Raw genomic sequence first — 19,604 nt, 5'->3', positions numbered from 1 at the left:
ACACCGCGCACGCCGGGCAGCGGCCGCCCGCGGCGCGGCGCGGCGGGGCCGGGGGGTGTTACCTGCCGGCCCGCTCGGCCGGGCTCGGCGCGGCCCCGCCCGCCGCTCGGCGGTAAGTGACAGGCGCGGCGCCCAACCAGCGCGGCGGCCCGCCGGCGGCCCTATGAGCGGCGGCGGCGGGGCAGCGGGGCCGCGCTTATATGGCTACGGCAGCGCGCTGCCGCCGGCCGCGCTCCTGCGCTGGGGACTCACAGCGGCGGCGTCGGGGGTTGGAAGCGCCGCGGTGGGAGCGACAGTGGCTGGCGCCGCTCCTCTTCCCTCGCTCCGTTCCTTCTCCTCCGCGGTGGGTTGCGCGTCGGCGCAAGTCCCGCGCCCGCCGGTCCTCCTCAGTCGGCCGCCGCGGCGCGCACTGCAGATCGCGCAACGGGAGAGGGACCATTTGACGCTGCGACTCCTCCGTCCCCCGTTTTGGTTTATTTTATTTTTTATTTTTGTAATCATTGTTGTCCGCCCCTGTTTCTTTCCTTGCTCCGCTCCGTGGTCTTTGCCGGCGACAAGGACAGCGGTGCCCCTCGGGGAAGCCGGAGCCCTGCGGATGCGCCTCCCCGGGACTGGGGGAGCTGACTCGGAGTGGATTTATTGACTCGCGGTTGCTTCCGAGCTGCCCGAAACAGCCCGGGCTGGTGCCCGTGTGGATTGCAAACTGCGGGGAGCAGTGAAAGACATACAGGAGGAGCCGCCCGCCGAAGCTGTGTCGTTTCCCCCCCGACGCTTTTATTTCTCCGGCCACCCTTTATTTTACCTTTTTTTACCTTTATTTTTTGTTTTACTCCTTTTCACGCGGGCCTTAGACACAGTGAAGGCGTATGGCGCTCTGGATCCAAATGGGAGTTGGCAGTTTGAGTGGCATCTTCCAAGGCAGCCGGGAGACCCCCACTAAGAGGAAGGACTGAGGCGTTTGCATTTTTTATTTTTGCTGTTGCTGTTACTTCGGAGGTAGCTTGGATCTGACCTCACAGGAGATATTCCTACATGCGAGTGGCATACATGACTCAGTAGATCTGCTTGCAGCTCTCGCCAAGTGCATCGTCGACTCTTACTGTGTGATTTTTTTTTTTCTTTGATTTTTTAGTTATTCTTTTTTCCCCTATCAATCATCCCGGCTGTTGGGATACCGAGCACCCACCCTGCTGTTGCTGCTCAGGTGCGTGGGAAGGCGCACGGCGGAGTTGCTGAGGCTCCGGGGAGGGACTCGGTGCCGCCTGCGACCATGGCAGCGCGGAGGCGAGATGCCTCCGCCTGGAAGTACTGCTGGGGAGCCGTGATGGTTTTATGCAGAACTGCACTGGCGCGGTCCATCGTTTTAGACCCCATATATTGGAATTCCTCTAACCCCAAGTAAGTTTCCATCCCGCTGCCGCCCGCCGTTTCCTCGGGGACCGGCGCTGTCCTCCGTGCGCGGGGGAGGGACGGGACGGTGCCGCGGGTCGGCCGCGGCCGCCGGGAGACACGGGGCCGGGGCGGAGTGCGCTAGCCGTGAGCGGCGGGGCTCCGGCCGTGGCTGGCAGCGAGAGCCGGCCCTTCCTGGGGCGAGCGTTCCGTGTGACGGCGGAGCTGCCCCGTCGCCCCTTGCCCGCGGCGGGAGGGTCTCGGGGGAGAGGAGGGAGGGGAGGCCGGGCCGGGGCGGCGGACCGGGGGTGGGCTGGAGAGGGGTGAGGCAGTGGCAGGATAAAACCTGCGGGCAGAGCTCCGCGCTCGCCCGGGCTGGAGCAGCGGAGGAGCCGGGCTGCGCTGAGTTGCCAGGAAAGGGTGATACTCTCCAACTTCTCCGTCTGCAGATGCAAACTCATCCCATTGACTCCAGTGAAGTTACATCTGCTTGTAACAGGGCTAAATTTGGTTGTGGAGTTGATGGTATCAAGGCACATGTCAGTGAGTAATGAACTAAGCATTACCCATCACACAACCATTTAGTGTCATTCTTCATTAACAAACCCAACTAAAAATGTACATGCGTTCCCAGGACCTCACTTTTAAGGCTCACTCGTAAAAAGAGATGCGATATCTTAAAAAGAAAAAAAAGGCCCAAAAACAACAAACCAGCAACTTCTTTACTTAAACGTACAAAATTATTGTCGTTAGAAAGAGGAACTTTTGGAAAAGTGGGCTGTCATTCTAAAGAAAAGTCTGAGGCAGTGGTGTAAAGCTACTTACACTTCTCTTTTGTCTCCTTGGATTTTTAACATACAAAATGGAAGTTGGCTTTGTTCACTTGTGAGAGCCTCTGAACTTTTGCGATTAGAATCACCAGTTTGGAGAACAAAAATCACGATAAGAAGTAGCCTGTAAAGAGTTAAGAGAATTTTAGAGTAGAAATGCTTTAAAATATTTTATATGTATGCTCCATCTTCAGTTATGTATATTTAAAACTAAATCATATGTAATATGTTATTGAATTTAACGTTTCCCACTAACTCCAGTAAGTACGTGTCTTGTTTTCCCGGGGGAGTTTGTAGAGGAAATGTTAGGTGGTGATGAGACAAGTATAAATGAAGTATTTCCTGGATCAGGGATTAATCCTGCGCAGGTGTCAGGATCTCTAGGAGTTTGGTGAAGATTTCAAAGTTTGACTTAGGAGTAGCATCTCAAGTTTACCAAGTAACCTTGTCTTACAGTCATCATCTGTTGTTGCTTTCACTTAAAGAAAAAATCACTATAGATTTCTATCTGTGTTGTTTTTAATACTTGCGCTGTTTCTCTTCAGCAAGAAGTTTACTGATCTTAAAACGAACTTAAAAAAAAAAAAAAAAAAAAAAGCAGGAGCGCGGGGCTCTTTTTTTTATATGCACCAGGTGGGAAGCCTGTTAAAATTTACCTCCAGTCACTGGCTCAGCACTTCCACGATGCTGCAGAGCTAAAGCCTTTCTTTGGCTTAAGAAAGGCGCGGCATCACATCAGAGGATAAAGCGGGCTTTATAAGGCTGTTTAGGCTCTCGAAAGGCAAAGGCTGAGAGCCGGGGTTGCATTGCAGGAGTGGGCCTGCTGTGCTGGTGGAAAACAGCCTTGGCTCGGCCTAGGAGGAAGGGGAATTCTTTTGCATCCTATTGCATCCCAGCCCTCGCTGGGTTTATGCCTACAGAGGTCACTCTTCCAAAGCAGAAGAGCCAGCTGCTCGGGCTCTCCTCTGCCAGCCCCAACCTGCTTTCGCTTTTTTTTTTTTTTCTTTTTTTTTTTTAAAAAAAACTTACCTTGATCGCTTTTATTAGCCATCAGTGAAACGAAAGCATCGGAGCAGCTGAATTCAGCCTATCTCACAGAGCCTGGGGATATGATTCTTTTGTCAAACACGATTTGTATTTCCATTTAGTTAATTCTAAACTGTTTGATTACAAAAAAGGTTTGAATGTTGTTAATGGTAGATCTAATGATAATATCTAATTACTTTTTCAACTTAAATGCACGCTTAAAAATAGGTTGTGTGCTGATGTAATTGAATTTTCTTGAGTGATTCATTGAGGCTTAATCACCACAGTGAAGAAGTACACTATTAAAATTAGTCTTTTCAATTGCTGGGGCTAGTGATTTATAGGCCTCTTGGAGGCCTGGAGTTTGAGGAGGCTTGCAAATGCATTCCTAATACTGCTGCTGGTGAGGCAGCTCTACTTCTCCGAGGAGAATTTCTTACTAATTCTTCTCACACTTGTTTGCCTGAAGGTTCCTGAATAATTTGTGCTTAGATAAGGTTGTCCTCACTCTGGATTCAGGCTGAATGTTAGCTTGGGAAGTAAAGCTGTTGAATAGATTTTGGCATGGTATAATAATAAAGCTCCTTTCTAGGTTTGAAATAATAACTATCTTGAGTGCTGGTTAATTTATTCAGGGAAGCTGTGCATTTAACTCTATTGAAAGTCTCAAGACATAAATTTGCTGAACAGGTAGGCAATTAAAATGGGAGAAGTTGTTAGGTTAATACGAAGTACGAAATAATAAATTTTAGGTTAAGGTGAATGGATAAACTGAATTGGTTTTGCACTGAAGCCTGGAGGTTATAATTTCTAGCAGGTGACTGGGATGGAGAGCACGCAGTAGCTATTTGAACACAGAGTTCCCCTCCCTGTTCCCCCCTTACCTTTTCAGAGATCTGCTTTATTGCCTTGACCAAATCATGAGATTGAAGTGACATCCATAAAATAATTATACCTGTGACTTTATTGCCTGGGAGGTTAAACATGGTTGTTGTAGATGGTCTTGGCAGACTTTATAGACTTTTCATCTGAAGAACTTTAGATCACCTGATCTTGAAAACACAGAGGAAAAATTACTCTAGATTTAACTCCTGTTGACACTTTTTAACGGGAGACTTTCTGCCTGTGTTGTTTCTGCCAAGGCAAACAATGTATGCAGATAGCATAGATTACCTTACAAGGGCTCGGCACTGCCTTTGACCACACGTAATGTTCTGGGGCGCCTTTTAGTGAAGCAGTGGAGAAATCTCATTCAAAAAAGCATCGCTTATGTCTAAGCGTCACTATTTCCCTGTGTGCTATAGGCCAGTGAGCAAGGCGGTTCTCTTCAGTGACATGTGGAAGGTTATCCTCATAAGTGGTGCCTTTGACACTGATTAAGTTAGATTATATAGCTGTTTTTCTCTCCCTCTGATAACCAGTTATATATGGGATATTTCACAGCCTGCCTCTGAATGAATGCTAACATGTCAGAAACTGATAAAATAAACTACAATTGATGACCCTATTAAATGTTCTATTCAGTAGCATATAGACTAGTCTGCTTTTCATTGTATCTGAAATTCTTATTTTTGTAGGTAAACAAATGCACATTCACTACCGATTGAATAGCCCCTTGAACTGTGCTCTGCAGTTTGCATTTGGGTTAATCTTGTCGGTTTTAATACAGAGGGGAAAAAAAGGAGAAAGCACCAGGGGTGGAATTGTTAGTGCTTTCACATCCACATTCCTCACATTTTGTCAGGATGATAAACTGTAGGTAATGGACAGCCCTTGTTTCACTGGACAGGCAAGCCAGCCAGAGCACAAAGAGCTTGCTAAAACGGTATCTCACAACATGTTTGGGAGGCTCTCAGCTAGACAGGAATTTATTTGGGAATCCTGTGCTGTGGGACTACACTTTCTAACCTAAGCAATTACAGCTTCAAGCTGAAGAAACAGGGAGTGGAAGGTTAAAATGGTTTAAACACATGCTCCTAAATTGTTCCCAAAACATAGCTTGTTGACACTTGTCGTGATAATAGATGGAGTGAGTGGTGGCTTCCAGTCAGTCCATTTGATAGTTCTAGCATTTGTAGCCGGGTCTCAGAAGCACAAGTGAATTCGCAAAATGAATTCCAAATAAACTGAAGGCCTATTTCTTGAGCTGGTTATTTTCGCCAGCCTGATGTATGTAGAGTATAATTGCTATATTATTTATAGTAATTGTCTTAAAGCATGTTATCTGTAAGCTGTGCTACATTATTTCATTTTGTTTAATGAAGTAATTGCCTTTAGAAAGGCAGTGACTAAAAGTCATGCTAAAGTCACTTACCCTCTTCCCACACACGAGAATGCCTTCCTCTCTTTTTTTTTCTTTTTCTTTTTTTTTCTTTATTTTTTTTTTTTTTACCGTTTCCCTGTTTTATTGTAAGGAGATCACATGGGGTGAGATACTCTGGGTGCACTCAAATTCGGCCCAGGTTCCTGGCATGGGAAATCAGGAGCGGAGGAGGTGACTGCTCTGACGCGCTGGCAGAGACCGGCCTTTCAGCCCTGCGCAGCAGCCACAGGCAGGCCTCCTTTGGGACCTTTTTTTCCTTTATGTTCTGGTCTTCATGCATCCTGCAAACCTGCAGCACTTGAAATTGCTTGTTGCAAATGAGAAGAAAGTGTTCTTCTGAGAAAAAAATAGTGATTAAAATGTTATTCATGTGTGCCTAATGTCTGTCTGCCTTGGCTGCTGACATAAAGAAACCTGTTTTTCTGGTCATTTATCATACATCTACATAGATTTGCTTATGAGCTCATTCTTTGTGAGGCGTTGTGGAAACTTACATAGGAATGTTAAACTGCTGGAAATATTTTGATTAAAATACTGAGTGCCCCACAGTATGTAGACTTTTACCTAACACTCTGTTGTCTTGGAGGAGGGGGAGGGTTTTGTGGGGGGTGGGGAAGGGAGCAGCAAGGGAGAAGATTTTGGGGGGGAGTTGCATGAAAAAGCAGAGGAAGGGAGGATGGCAAATGGACAGTGTTAGAGGAGCTTGGAAAAAACTCCTGGGGCTTCATTGTCTCCTTAAAGCCAGAGAACACAAAGACAAATGCAGTTCAGCCTTTCTCCCATGATGGAAAATGTAAACCGTTGACACAGCTCCCATGTTTAACTTGTTTAATTCTCATTTTAAATTCAGTACTATACCAGCCGTGTGAACTCTGAAGATTTCTTTAGTAATCCATTTTGTAGTTCCGAATCAAAAACAAAGTGAAAAGGTCTGACACAATTTGCTTTTATTTTTAGGCAAATCAACCCTGGTCATAGTTAATAAGGGGATTACAACCCAGACTAGGTCTTTACAGATGTAATGTAAATCAAGGGCAGAGTATAAAGAAACTGATCCCTTTTGATTGAAGTATGGTAAAAAGGCATAGAGAAACTAGCAGCAGTAATCTGATTGTATGGCAATAAAACCACCATTTTCTGTCTTTCAGATAAAAATAATGTGGTAAATCCATGCAGTTCATAAGATGTAAAGGCAGATAAAGGGTGATGCCATGGCAACATATAGATTAGCTTGATGTTAGAAATGACACGTCTCTGAAAGGGGTGTTATAAACTAAGGGCCTTGCTCCGGGCTGTAAGGTATTATGTGAGAACCGCACAAAACTTGGGGGCCGGGATTAGGAACCATGAAAGGCCTACTTGTGGCTTGGGGTGGTTGGAGCGGTGAAGAAAAGCTGCTCAGTTCTTGCTCATTGGTGGTGTATAATATGGTAAAGATAGATTTCATTTACTTCTTTTTGCCGATATGGGGGTCGATTAAAACTCGGGATGGCTGCAATTGTGAGGTGTGGAAGATTCTCCTTTTTAACTCCTGCCCTAGCAGCAGCCTTTCTGAAGAATTGGCTGCACTTGGGATTTGTTGCCTTAATCTATTTGGGCTTCGGGCAGGAGCATGCTGGCAAGGCACAGCGAACAGAGGGGAGAGGTAGTATTGGGGTTATCTGGAAGGAAAACAGAGAGCTTTTGATTTCAGCTGTGTTTTACTTTGTCTCACACTCCATGGGAGCAGCAAAGATAAACATGCTGCATTGTCTGTGCCTAGGTCAGGTGATACTTCAGCATCTCTTGTGTTTCCCATCCTGCAAAAATATAAAAGGAAAAAAACCACAAAAAAACCCAAAACCGAACAACCACAAACAAACCAGCATCCATTCCTATTTACCAGTCAAACTGCAGATAACCAAATGTCTCTGGCTCAGTCTCTAGGTGGTGTTTATTTCCGAAAGACTGGCTGAAATCTAGGAATGAATGAGATAAGCATCTGCCTCCCCCCCCACCCCCCCCCCCCCCCGTTCCCCTCCTCCCCGGCCAGCTTACTATCACTGGGATGAGTTTGCTGTCAGCCCCTTGAGTTTAGCCGGCAGACAGTACAGCTATTGTTTCATCATATATTTTAAGTGATCTGCAGCTGTAAAGGTAGTAAAATATCTTTCCTAGTGCAGCTACTTGGATGTGTTTTTTCTTACTTTTTCTCATAAGGAGCCTTTAAAGAGTTAATACTCGCTTTTCTACCCAACTGACAACCCTGAACGCCCACAACTTAAAGTCAGCATTACATTGCAAATCAGGGGTACGATTCAAATGAAAAATATCTACTTTATTGCCTGTTCGCTTGTCTGCGAAGGGGGGAGAAGAAAGCATTCTACATTTGTTAAGCGCAGTCTAGACACAAGGGGAAAAAACACCGAATCCTACAATAACAGTTGTGTCTTTCTTTTCTGGGAATGAGCCTGGGATGAGCTCGGCAAAATGGAATTCATGCTGTTTGTTTGGCAGTGGCTCAGACACTTTTAAAGTGGATTGGTTTTTGGTTCTTGTTTGTTTGTTTGTTTGATTATTCCAGGATTTTTTTACATAAAGATGTTAATTACATGCTTGAATTTATCATTCTTAGCCTATCCCATAGTATGGTGGAAATCTTCACAATTGTGACTGAAAAGAGAGCTCCAGACCCCAAACTGTCAAGCCGCTGATGCTGATGTCATTTAACAAATGAAAAAAAAAAAAAAACAAGTGCATATGGGGATCCGGACGGATTGGCAGAATATACAAGACCTGAAGTGCTCACATGGGTTTCCTGTCTTGAAACTTAACCTTCACAAATCTATAGCAAAAGATCCAATTCATTTGCTGAAATTCTCCAAAGCTGAGGGGCAACCTCATCTAATTTACAGGCCGGTCACATTCAAGCACCTTGCATTTTGCATTTGACAATGATTGCTAATGGGCCATTCAACTAAAGTATTTGCTTGTTAACAGGGAACAGAGCATGATAAATGTCCAGCAAGCTTGCAGCCTCCTTCAGCTTTTCAAATGCAGACTGGTGCATATTTATGGCAGGCAAATGACAAAGGGGGAAGCTGAATTACTCTGGCCTTATGCTTTCTGTTCGAACAAGGGTTAAAGTAATTAAAGAAATAATGCAAAAACCGATGTCCTTTGTTTGCCCACCATTATCCAACGTTTAGCTTTCGAACCTGCCTGTCATGTCACATTTCAGAAATGTCCCAGATAAGGCCGGACAACTTTGGCAGGGCACAGAGAGAAATGGAGAATCATCTGTGGTGAGCATCCTGGACAGTGGACCTCAGCTCTCCCTGCATCTGGAGTCTTTTCCCTCAAGGTTCCCCTCACCCTAAGGAGTTTTCACTAATAGAAAATTGAAGGTGTACTTAAAACAGAAATTTTGCAATTTTCACTCCTGTTCCCTAAACAGGGGGGAAAAACCCCAACTCTGAAGAGTAGGCAGGCTTTGAGAAAGCATCTGCATTGAGCCTAGTATATTTCTGGAAGCCATGAAAACAAAATGGCAGAACAAAAAACCAGCTTTGCATTGCTCCTCTACCCCCAGACAGATCTTAAGACCCAAAAAGATAAAACATGCACACAGAAATTTGCCAAACTTGAAGAGTCTTTAGTGTAATTTTGAATTATCTGGGTTGGTGGTTTTTTTCTTGTTATCATTTTTGTCTTTGTAAATTCAGGTTTAATCTTAGCCTATCTAGCTCCTGTTCAACGTCATGAAAACACCTCCAGTGATTTCAGTGAGTACTGCAAATCCTGCAAACCTGAAAGGGCTTTCTTTACATTATAATTTTTTTTCGTTACAGGCAAAATTTAAATTTTCTTGTTATGAAAAAAATATATCATTTTACCCTAGGAAAGAGAACATACAGTTGGGTTTTTTTTACTGTTATCTGTGATGCAGAGAACTTTCCTTTGATGTGATTATATACATTGTCAAAGACAGCGAATAAGGGCAGGACCTCTGTCTTTTTTGGCAATCCTGGCCAGCCAACACCCAGTGTTTATTGAGGTATCAGCATGATAATTATAATGCAGCTGATTTAAACTTTGATGTAATAGTCTGTGCTTTCTTCTGGTTTTAAATATAAGTTCCAAGCCAAAAAAGATAAAGGTTGGTAGAAGATTGTGTTGCTAGGTGAATCATTCCTGATCTATGACATGTGCATAACTATAAGATTTGTTTCCTACCTATAGTGTTCTTATAAAATGTCTCATGGGTGATGGCTAAAATAGGATTTACAAAACTTTATTTGGTAGGATCAGAGCTTTGTACACTTTAAAGGAAAGTCAAGTTTTACATGTGTCAACGGAAAACAAGAAATTATTTGGCTTCTTATACACAGCAGGGTAGGTTAGATGGTAAAATGATGTTAAGCTGAAAAATTTGTGGTACTGCAAATTGCTTCTTACTGTTTTCTCAGCTTTTGTTTGAATAGGGCATTTATTTAAATACCCAAACTAGAGAACAGCAGTGGAGAAGGCGAACACTGCACTGTAAAGAGAAATGTGTTTTAAAGCTAATAAAGAGTGATTTGAAATTTTATTATCATTATTATTATTATTATAGTTAGTTAAAGCCCAGTCTCACTTGAATGCTGTTTTATTTTGGATTGGGAGTTCTGCCAGTCTCCAGCCAGTCAGAGCTAAGAAGACTCAAATCAAGTCCAGGCCTATTTCTGCAGCAAACAGGAATCCTGGCTCCTTGCCTGTGGATTCATTCAGGAAGACCCATCTGGCTTTTGATGTTCTGCAAGTTTGAAGCAGTTTGTTTAAGGAACCTATGCAGCCAGCACTGGTGGAAGCACACATGACTGCGCTTCTTCTGACTTCTCATCAGTGGTGCATCGTTTCACAGTTTCATTTTTGCTTGGTGCTTGCCATCTGCTTACCTACTGCCTGAGCAGCAGTTGGTTTCTATACCTGACTGGATGAAAGTGTAAATTTGGAGTTGGGAACATCTTGACTCCTTTTGAGGATTTGCAGTCCCATAGCATTCTCTGTGCACACTTCAGTTGCTTTCCTCATGTTTAATTAATTTCAGTTTAGTTCAGAAGCAGTCTAGCTTAATCACTGCACAACACTTTACCTTCAGGTTTTTTGGCGGGGTTCTTTTTCCAGGGTATTTCTGAGCTACGTAGGTTAGCTGAACAGGGAAGGTCACATTGGCAGACAAGTTACTTCACTGCCTGAAAAAAATATTTGAAGGGTGGTTTTTAGTGGTAATCATTCTTTGTATCAGTTAGTTTTCTGGCACTTTTTGAAGAAACCAAAAGCCACATTTAGACTGATAGCATATTGTAGTCTTCTGTGGATCAGTGTGTGTGACGCCAAGGCAAGCCGGGACTGCACTGTGCTCTTACAGCCTGACTTGGGAAACTGTCCTTATTCAGGAAAGCTCATGTTGAGCATGTGCTGAATGCTGAATATTTTTGCTGAAGCAGGACGAATTAAGCATGAGCTGTCTTGAACCAAGGCCAGTGTGAAGAGGTTTTTTTGGGGTTGGACAAATACAGATCTCTCCAAAGCTTTGTTGCCTTTTTTAAAATCAGAAAATGATGTCAGATGTCAAAATCCCTGTCTGCATTTGGAAAGAGATATATAGGTTGCCAGTAGTCAGTGTGTCCCTTGTGTCAGCTGGGAGCTCAAGCAGGTCTATCAGCTGTGCCTCTCAAGTCTGGCTGCACAGGTAGCTCTGCCTCAACTGAGTTTTCTGTGCCTTTTTTTTTTTTTTTTTTTTTTAGCTCACTGTTTGGTGTAATGCCAGCAGCACATTTCCACTACACCTGATCACTGAGAGTGACCTGAGAGCCCAGGTTTCCCCTGCAGGAGAGGGCCTGGTTTTTGAGGGGTGCACTGACTGAGCCTCCCTGCAGTAGAGGCTGAACCAAATGTCAGTGTCTCATGAGTGCAGGGCGCAATGGGTTAAACCTGAGTGGTTGGATCTCCTGTTATCCCCAGCTTTCTGCTAAACCCCTCCAGTGGACTCTTCCATCTGGGGCAAGGATGTCAGTTGTGTCAGATGAACATTTTGGATGTTTACAGATTTTTTTAACTACTCTGGTGTCAATTAAGTTCTTGTCAGAGGCTCAGACATTGTAGTGGGACAAAGTCTGTTTCCTCATAGGTCTGAAATTACTACTGTCTTGAAGGTAGCTGTGGCCACCTGTTTTTATACTGCTTCTGCACATCAGTCAAACCTTGGAAAAGTTGGTACTTCATGTAAGAACACAGGATGTTTGTGCTTGCAAGTGGCTAAATCTTAGGTTTAATCTAAGAAGCAGTGGCAGACTGATTATATAGGTCTCCCATTTGGATTTTTGCTCAAGGTCATTTTCTGCTTGGCATAAAAATGATTTGCCAAAATAGGTTTGTTTATACAGTTCTGGTAGTGATTTGGCATAACTTTTCCTGAAAGTTGTGAGTTAACAATTTGTTCTACTTCCAGTGTTTACTTATTCAGGCAAATGGTATGCAATAATACATTTTCTAACAACTGCAAAGTAGATGAAATTTTGTCTTTGAATTGGAGATACAATCACCAATTTTTAATGTCTCATCAACTAACAAGACAGTCCCCGCCCTCTTTTATAGACTTTGCTTGGAGCATGTCTTGAAACAAGACTGTACAGGTGTGAGCAAACTGTAGCTAAGAGAAGGAGAACTGCAAACTTAGGTTGGCATCCTTATATTGTGGCTGACATAAAACGTTTGTTTTTCTAACAGGAATGGTAGAGAAAGCACAGAATAGCACAGCAATAGAACAATCTGGTTTGCACTTTTCAAAAAGTAGTTCTTTGGCAAATGCCAGCTGCTCTCTGTTAGCTTTCTAGAGGCAAAGGTTTTAGTGACTTGTGTAAGAAACACACATGGTTTGGTTTGACTTTCTGTTCCACGCTAACTACTGCTCTGCATCTTTTCAATAAAGTGCCATCTCTTGGGTTTGGCACACCCTGCCTCTGTGAGCGCAAGTCAAACAGAGCAATGGGTTTGTGTTATGCTGAATTCATGGCACAGATTTTTTTTATTTTACTTTCTTTTTAATTTTGTCCCAAAATTCAAACCATATAAATACCTGATTATCTTTGCCATGAGAGCAAAGAACTACTTTAATATTCCCAGTAGCATATTTTGAACAACAATTCTTTAATTAAAACAACATTGGTCTCTTCCTGTATTTCATGGCTAGCAAATGAGAGAAAACACCAGTGTTGATATCAAAGGGAGTCAGTTTTCATTACAGTAATGGTTCAATTGTGCAGTGCTGTAGGCACTGAAATTTAATATTATTGTGACTTGTATTGTAATTGTAGGATGACAGAGGAAAATGGATTAAGTTTAAATGTGAGTGTACACAGCAGCACATGGACTTTGTCAAATGGAAGCCGAGGGTTGGTACAGCATGGGTCCCCCTCTGGCTCTGTCATAATGAATTAGTATTTTGTAAATAACTGGCCACTAGACTATAGATTTATTACCTTTTTCAGATCTGTGTGGACACACACAGACATACATAGATTCTGTGCTGACTGTAATTGCAGTGTGGAGTTGTGGAACAGGTTTATGCCTGTGGGCTTGCAGGGTATTTGAATGTCTAGGCTTCTTGTCTTCACCTTTCATGAAAATATTCTTGCCTGCCAGTTTGTGAAGTTTTGTTCTGAAGGATACACCCATCCTTTTAGTTCAGGCATTGCTAACATATGCATGGCTTCAGAGTGGAAAGCCCTTTGTCATCCTGATGAATAAACCGAATTCAAGTTTCAGATGATCTTTCCTTTAGAAAATTATGCTAGAGACAACTAGCGCTAATGAGCAATATCCCCCTCTTTTCCAGTTGCCCATAGACATTCAGATTGCAATGGAAGACAGTAATTTAAACCATCCATTGCTGATCTCTTCCGTAGAAGATTAAGGACAATGAATGCTAGATGTTTAATTTGTTTGCAGTGTAGTCAAGTGGAACATGTCCCTAAAACAATCCCTGATAGTGTATTAGTGGGTAAACTATGATGCCCTGTCGTTTTACCCCATATCTTCACACTGTTCCTCAGATGTACGTTCACACTGAAACCTGTTCTAATGTTAAAGTGCAAAAGGGGGCAGTAAAGTGCTATCCAAAAAAAAAAAAAGCTTTTTTTTATGGGTACTTGTTGTGGCAAAAGTTGCATTTCTCAATAGGCTTATAATCATCCATACTGAAGTAATGATCACAAGAATATCTTCTGTTTGAAAGGCTTACAAATGTTTCCAAAGCATGTCATCAAGTGTTGTGGAAGTAATGTTTGTCTTGTGCATTTCCATGTACTTCTGTCCTTGAATGGAGCCCTGAAACATGCTACGTATTTGGAAGGAATCAAAGTCAGGAAACTTTCCTCAGATATATTTAGGACGTAGCTATATGAAGCACTTCTGAAAGAATTCCAACTTGGCTAATCATCTCTGATTCTTATGTTGTGCATTACTTAGCACCACGTTTCTGGAAAAAGCAAAATGAAAAGAATGCTGAGGCTAGGGGTTTCTGCTTGAAGTACTGAAGTGTGTAGTGGTGGCGTGGGTCAAGAGTTGGGCTCTCATCCAGACCCACATGTATCATTTGTCAAGAGGCAACTAGAAAGAGCAACTAATTACAATGCACCTTCTGAGTGTTTTTTCTTTCAGAAATTTCTCAGAGTAAGCCATTTGTACAGACTGGCTGCTACTTTCCTCTGCATCCACTTGCAGTTTTTAAACTCTACACAGAAAGCACATTTCTGCTGAAATGAGATTAAATAAAAAGGAGAATGTGCCTGCATGTTTCTGTGCTTGTGCATGAGAGCAAGTGAGCAATGATTCCATTTGCTGAAGCTGAGTAAGTCCAGCCCTGTTGTGAGGTTCATATTTCTGTAAATGCTGATGAAATGTTAATATAATACACTTTAAAATAGAACATTGGTCATACTCATCCTTTTTTTTTTTTTTTTTTTCTCTCCTTACTTAAAAGACTGTCGTGAAGCACATTAGTGGTTCTTTTGTGGTAACAGGAATTGATTTAGTAAATGGATAAGAATTCTCTAGTGCTTTAAGTACTTTAAGCAGAACAGTAATGGCTTTCTGAATATAATACAAAAAGTTAATTGCTATTAATAGTGTCTTATGTGGAGGTCATGTATGAAAATGGACTATAAAACCTATATTTAAAAAAAAAAATCCGTAGATTTAGTAAAAGATTGCATTGTGTATCTTTCCGACATTTCAGGCCTTACCCTTGTGGTAAATGTTCTGAGCCAGGTTTCACATTCTTGTGCAGAAACCCCATTGCACAGGGAGAGACAGATAAGCGTTGGCTCTCAGAAGTTTTTTAAGGCAGGGAAAAACGTGAATGACTTTTCACTTTTACGTGGGGGAAAGCAAGCATTCATTTTTGCACTCTGGATTTAATGGGGGTGGGGGAGTAAAACACAAGTTGGTTTGAAAGTTTTAGTTACGTAATGAAGTTCAGTTATGTATTTTTTCTGCGAGTGAGAGCCAAAGCAGCAAGGGAAAGGGCGACTTACCAGCAAAACTGAACCACCTCTCGCAGGCAGAGATGGCATCCCATTGAAACAGATACGCTGCCTAACAGCAAAACCCTGCTGGCAGCTGAAGGCAGGACACTGCCTTGGCTGCACACGGTGGGCTGGGGAAAAGGGGCTCTCGATGCCCCGGTGTTTGTGGTCGCTCTAAGATGCCGTGATCCCAGCCTGAGATGATTTCTTGGAGAAGGACTGTGAAGTGACCTACCTCTGCTGGAACCCAGGATTGGAGTAGCCTAGAGAGGGAGTCTGCGGCGTTTGCTTTGGCTTACTTGCTTTTTGTGAAGAACGAGATCACATCTGTAGCCTTGTACATACATCACAGCTTTTAAGGTTTTCTCTTCACAGAAAGAGATTTTCTCTTTGAGTGTCTCCAATAGGACGTGCTGGGTTGCACGTGACCTTCCACATACGTGAAGGGTGAAAGGGGTACAGTTTCGCCAAATATCGCGTCTTGGCTGTAGGGTTTGTGCAAGGCACCTTTAGACTTGTGACAGTTCTAAGCTGAGTGGAATGAAAAAGTGTCTGTATTTCTGCAACAGCACTAGTCATAAGAGTTACTTGTTGAAGGAAGCTCGTGACAGATCTTTCTAGGAGACCAGCTAGGGCATTTTCTGATGTGTTTGGAGACGAATAGTGTCTGTGGGTGTCTCTGTACAGTGGAAGCTCTGTGTCTGTAGAACTGTGATGTGATGGTACAAATTGTCTGTCAAATCCAGCAGGTCTATGCAAAAGAATACTTCCTTTGGGGAGAAGCATATGCACTCTAAGCCCATCCTTGGTTTACGTGTATTAGAAATCCCTTGTTGTATTTGAATGCTTTCCTCTAGTATTTCGCTAAAGGTAGTGCAATGAATGGATAAATGAAATGGCTAAAATTTTACCCATGTTCCTAATTCCCTGTCCACTAAAATTTTTCAGAAAATGTAATAATGCTACAGAATCATTCCTCTGTAGGTTATTAAGATTTCAGTTGCAAACACACTGCATTGTTTTGCCATACTTAAGTGAGTGGAAATCTTGAAACCAATGTCAGTAAGAATAGGTCCAAGGAAAGGCACCAAGAATGGTGCCCATTTGCATGGCTACTTGTGGCGCACGAAATGGTGGCACCACTGACATGTTGTGTCCAGTGTTGTGATTAAAGCAAGAGAAAACTTCTGCCATTCCCTTTTTCAGTGCAGTGCAAGCATTTGCCCAAGCAGCCTGAAAGAAAATGGGCTCCTTTAGAGGTGAGGAAGAGTGAGGAGAATGAGGTACCCCAAATCCTAGGATGGAGATCAGCTGTGGTTTCAGGGAACTGCTTCAAAGCACTTAGGAGCTTACTGCAGGTTTGTTTCAAGGGAGCCTGAACACAGGTCTTTCACTTTCAGTAGAAGTGAGAAATACAGGACTTGCTGCTTTACCAGCTTGTGTTATAATATTTTATAATTTGGCTTTGTATAATGTCATGCTTGCCATTAAAGATCTTAAGGGATGAGTGTGAATATATTTGTTTATTTATTTGAATTCCATTTAGTTTCTAGCCTGCAAGTCCCATTAATGCTAGTAACCATTCCCTACATAAATTGTTTCATTAACTGTGTGGAAAAATGTTACATAAAAATAAAGGTTAGCAGATTAAACTTCTTACATTTTATTTAAATTCAAAAACATCCCTGCTTAGCATGTTGTGTAAAACTTTCCCGTAGTTTAATAAGACTGCACTGGTAAAGAAAAGTAGCTTCCAAACTCACTTTAAAGAATTTTAATAATATGAAATGCTATACTTTTTTTACTTTCAAAGTTTCATTTGCCAGTCTGTGTATAAAGCCAGTCTATTATCTTGCTGTGTCACACTATGGTATTTTTTCTTGCTAAGATTTTACGTAAGCATGGTGCCCTTTTTCCTCATAAAATTATATACCCATTTTGAGATAGACTCCACAATAATCTTTTTTTGATGAGGCTTGTTTTTCTGTCTGTCCACAGCAGTTACTGATCCTGCTTTCATTGAATTCATGTTCACTTAATCTATTTAAACTGAAGTGATATGAGTCCTATAAAATCACTGCTTCTGCACAAAAAATGCATTTTCAGCTGGGTGTATACCTTATATGCACATGGCATACTTTTGTACATGGCATTGAATATGGCAAAAACTAACATGGAAGTTTTGTGTAGAGCTTTTGCAGAGAGCCGTGGTCTGTGTTTTTGGATTTTATGCAGTGCAGTGTTTTTGGGAATCAGGAGACTGATTTTCAACTACTTCACTGAAATATCTTTTCCTGAAACTTCAATTTGCTTTGCATCAAGCTGGTAGGACTTTTGCCTTGTTTAAATTTTTCTCCTGTGGGCAAAGCGATACTTGAAATATGAGTGTTGTTGTTTCTCAAAAGTCAGATGATGAATACATATACTATTTAATAACCATTCTTTCTAGACGGAAAGGACTTGTATGTGGAATGCAATTCTGTATTCTGTTTCAGTTTGCAGTTTTACAAATAACGGACTATCATACTGTGTTATTAGTATTAATGATATTTCCTTAAAACTTTTCAATTAATAAGTACAGTCAGGCCTATAGTTAAAACTTCATAAAATTAAGTGGGTAGGATTCCCCAACAGTAGGTTTCAGGCTGCATTTTAAGAAGTGTCTTGATTGTTCACATTTTTAGGATTATTTTTGTGACATTAATTTAAAGCTAACTGCCGACACCAATTAGTTCGGGTAAGTTATTAAAGCACAGAAATTTGGCACTGCCTCCCCAGTTAAATATACAAGCCTTGCATCAAGTACTAACATGCTTTTTGAAATCATATTTATTTTATAATTACTAGAATACAGTTAATGCTTTAACTGTATATATGTGTGCATATATATTCATAGTATGTGTACATATGTGTAGTGTACAGTTTTGCAAGTTGGAAAATCCTGACAAAACACTTGGTTATATCACTCAATATTGATTAACAAAATCCCTTAAGAATTTATTTCTCTAAGAATTTTTTCTGTTGATAATTTTACAATTTCAGAAATTTCTTAGTATTCTACCATACTAAGAAATGGTAGAATATTCTCAGTGAATGAGAGTGTGGGTTAAGTTCTACTTTTTTTTTTTTTTTTTTTTTTTTTTTTGAGAATTTGCTATTATGAGGTTAGGCAGGTTTGAGTGGTTATCATCAAGCAAAATTCCTTGATAATTTAATATGGTTGCATGTGCTAAGTTTCTCTAAACAATAAGTAGACTTTTAAGAAATGAGTTGAAAATTAATATATATTTTATTTTTTTATAAAATTGCACAATCAAATTTAACTTCTTGAGGACTTTGACGAGTAAGGTTTTGTTAGTGCCAGGAGCTGCTGCTGTGTCTTAAAGTAAGTGTGGTAGAGAAAATCATTGAAGCGTTGGTATGAGCAGGGGATGAACTACTCTGTTTATAATTTCGGTCTGTGTCATGTGACTTTTTGGTCAAGTACAATAATTATTTTAAAAAAGGTTTGGGAACTCTGCAAGTTGTTGTTATTTGATGAGCTGCATGATTAGTTGGACATGTGGGAGGGATTCACATCCATGGGCTTTTGCACAGATGTCAAATGTCGCCCACAGTACACCAGTTTTGGGCTGACAGTAAAAATGCCATCTGTATCGAAAAGTGCCAGACAGAAAGTGCATGAATTTCATCATACAGCTTATATGGTACTTAATATACTTTTCTGTGCTTTCTCACAGCAGGCACCAGGATTATTTATTGTGAGCAGAATTTTTCAAATGCTCCAAGAGCCTCTCTGTATCTGACTGCTGACAGAGATGAGTTGGGGAGCTTGCTAAGCTTTTCTCTTAAGTTTCTGTTTGGGTACAGGGGCCTGTGTTGGTATTTAAGTTTTGCACTAAATCATACTTAGAGCTGAAATGCAGAAAGTTAGAAGACATTTTATAGAAAGCAATGGTTCCAGTGCTGTCGCTGTCCTGACTACTTGGGGAACATGTCACTGTCCCAAGCCACCACTGAAGTAAGAGCCTCCACAGGATCAGTCATAGGATTCTGGAAACAGCTTGCTTCATCTTTATTATATCTCAGTTTTGATGGGGAAAAAAAAAAGAAACAACTTTCTAATGAGTTGAAAGCACTTTTTGATCAGATTTTTAAAGGCATTTCATTATAGACACGGTCCTGCAAACATTTCATCAGTCTTGATGGTACTTTGGAATATTTAAGGCAACATCAACACTTGCAGAAATGAAGACTCAGGATTAATCCTGAAGGTTTTTTTTTAACCTCCACCAAAACTGAATATACATTGTCCTTTCTAATTTTTTTCCAATACAAGGTCTTCAAAAATAGGATCATAAAACAGTAGTCTTAATCCTCCTGACATTTCATAAATAGCTTCAGAAAATGCTTAGTACCCAGCAAATGATTTATTTAAAGTCTTTATAAAAAGTACAGTGGCAAAAGTATTACACAAATGCAAGGATA

General features: G+C 41.6%; 1 protein-coding gene across 1 annotated transcript in view; it reads left to right on the top strand.

The window, feature by feature from the left end:
- The first annotated feature begins 249 nt into the window (after positions 1-249).
- Positions 250-19,604, top strand: part of EFNB2 (ephrin B2) — a 45,588-nt gene continuing 26,233 nt past the window's right edge. The window contains exon 1 of the mRNA XM_066176434.1: positions 250-1,398. Coding sequence (XP_066032531.1) covers positions 1,271-1,398 — 128 coding nt within the window. The 5' untranslated portion in view covers positions 250-1,270. The remainder of the gene's footprint in view (positions 1,399-19,604) is intronic.

This window comes from Chamaea fasciata, unplaced genomic scaffold (assembly GCF_029207755.1).
Source record: "Chamaea fasciata isolate MVZ Bird 193981 ecotype frontalis unplaced genomic scaffold, bChaFas1.0.hap1 SCAF_2, whole genome shotgun sequence".
In the NCBI taxonomy this organism is placed as follows: Eukaryota; Metazoa; Chordata; class Aves; order Passeriformes; family Sylviidae; genus Chamaea; species Chamaea fasciata.
The sequence above is the reverse complement of the archived record's forward strand: the minus strand, read 5'-3'. Positions and strand labels throughout refer to the sequence as shown.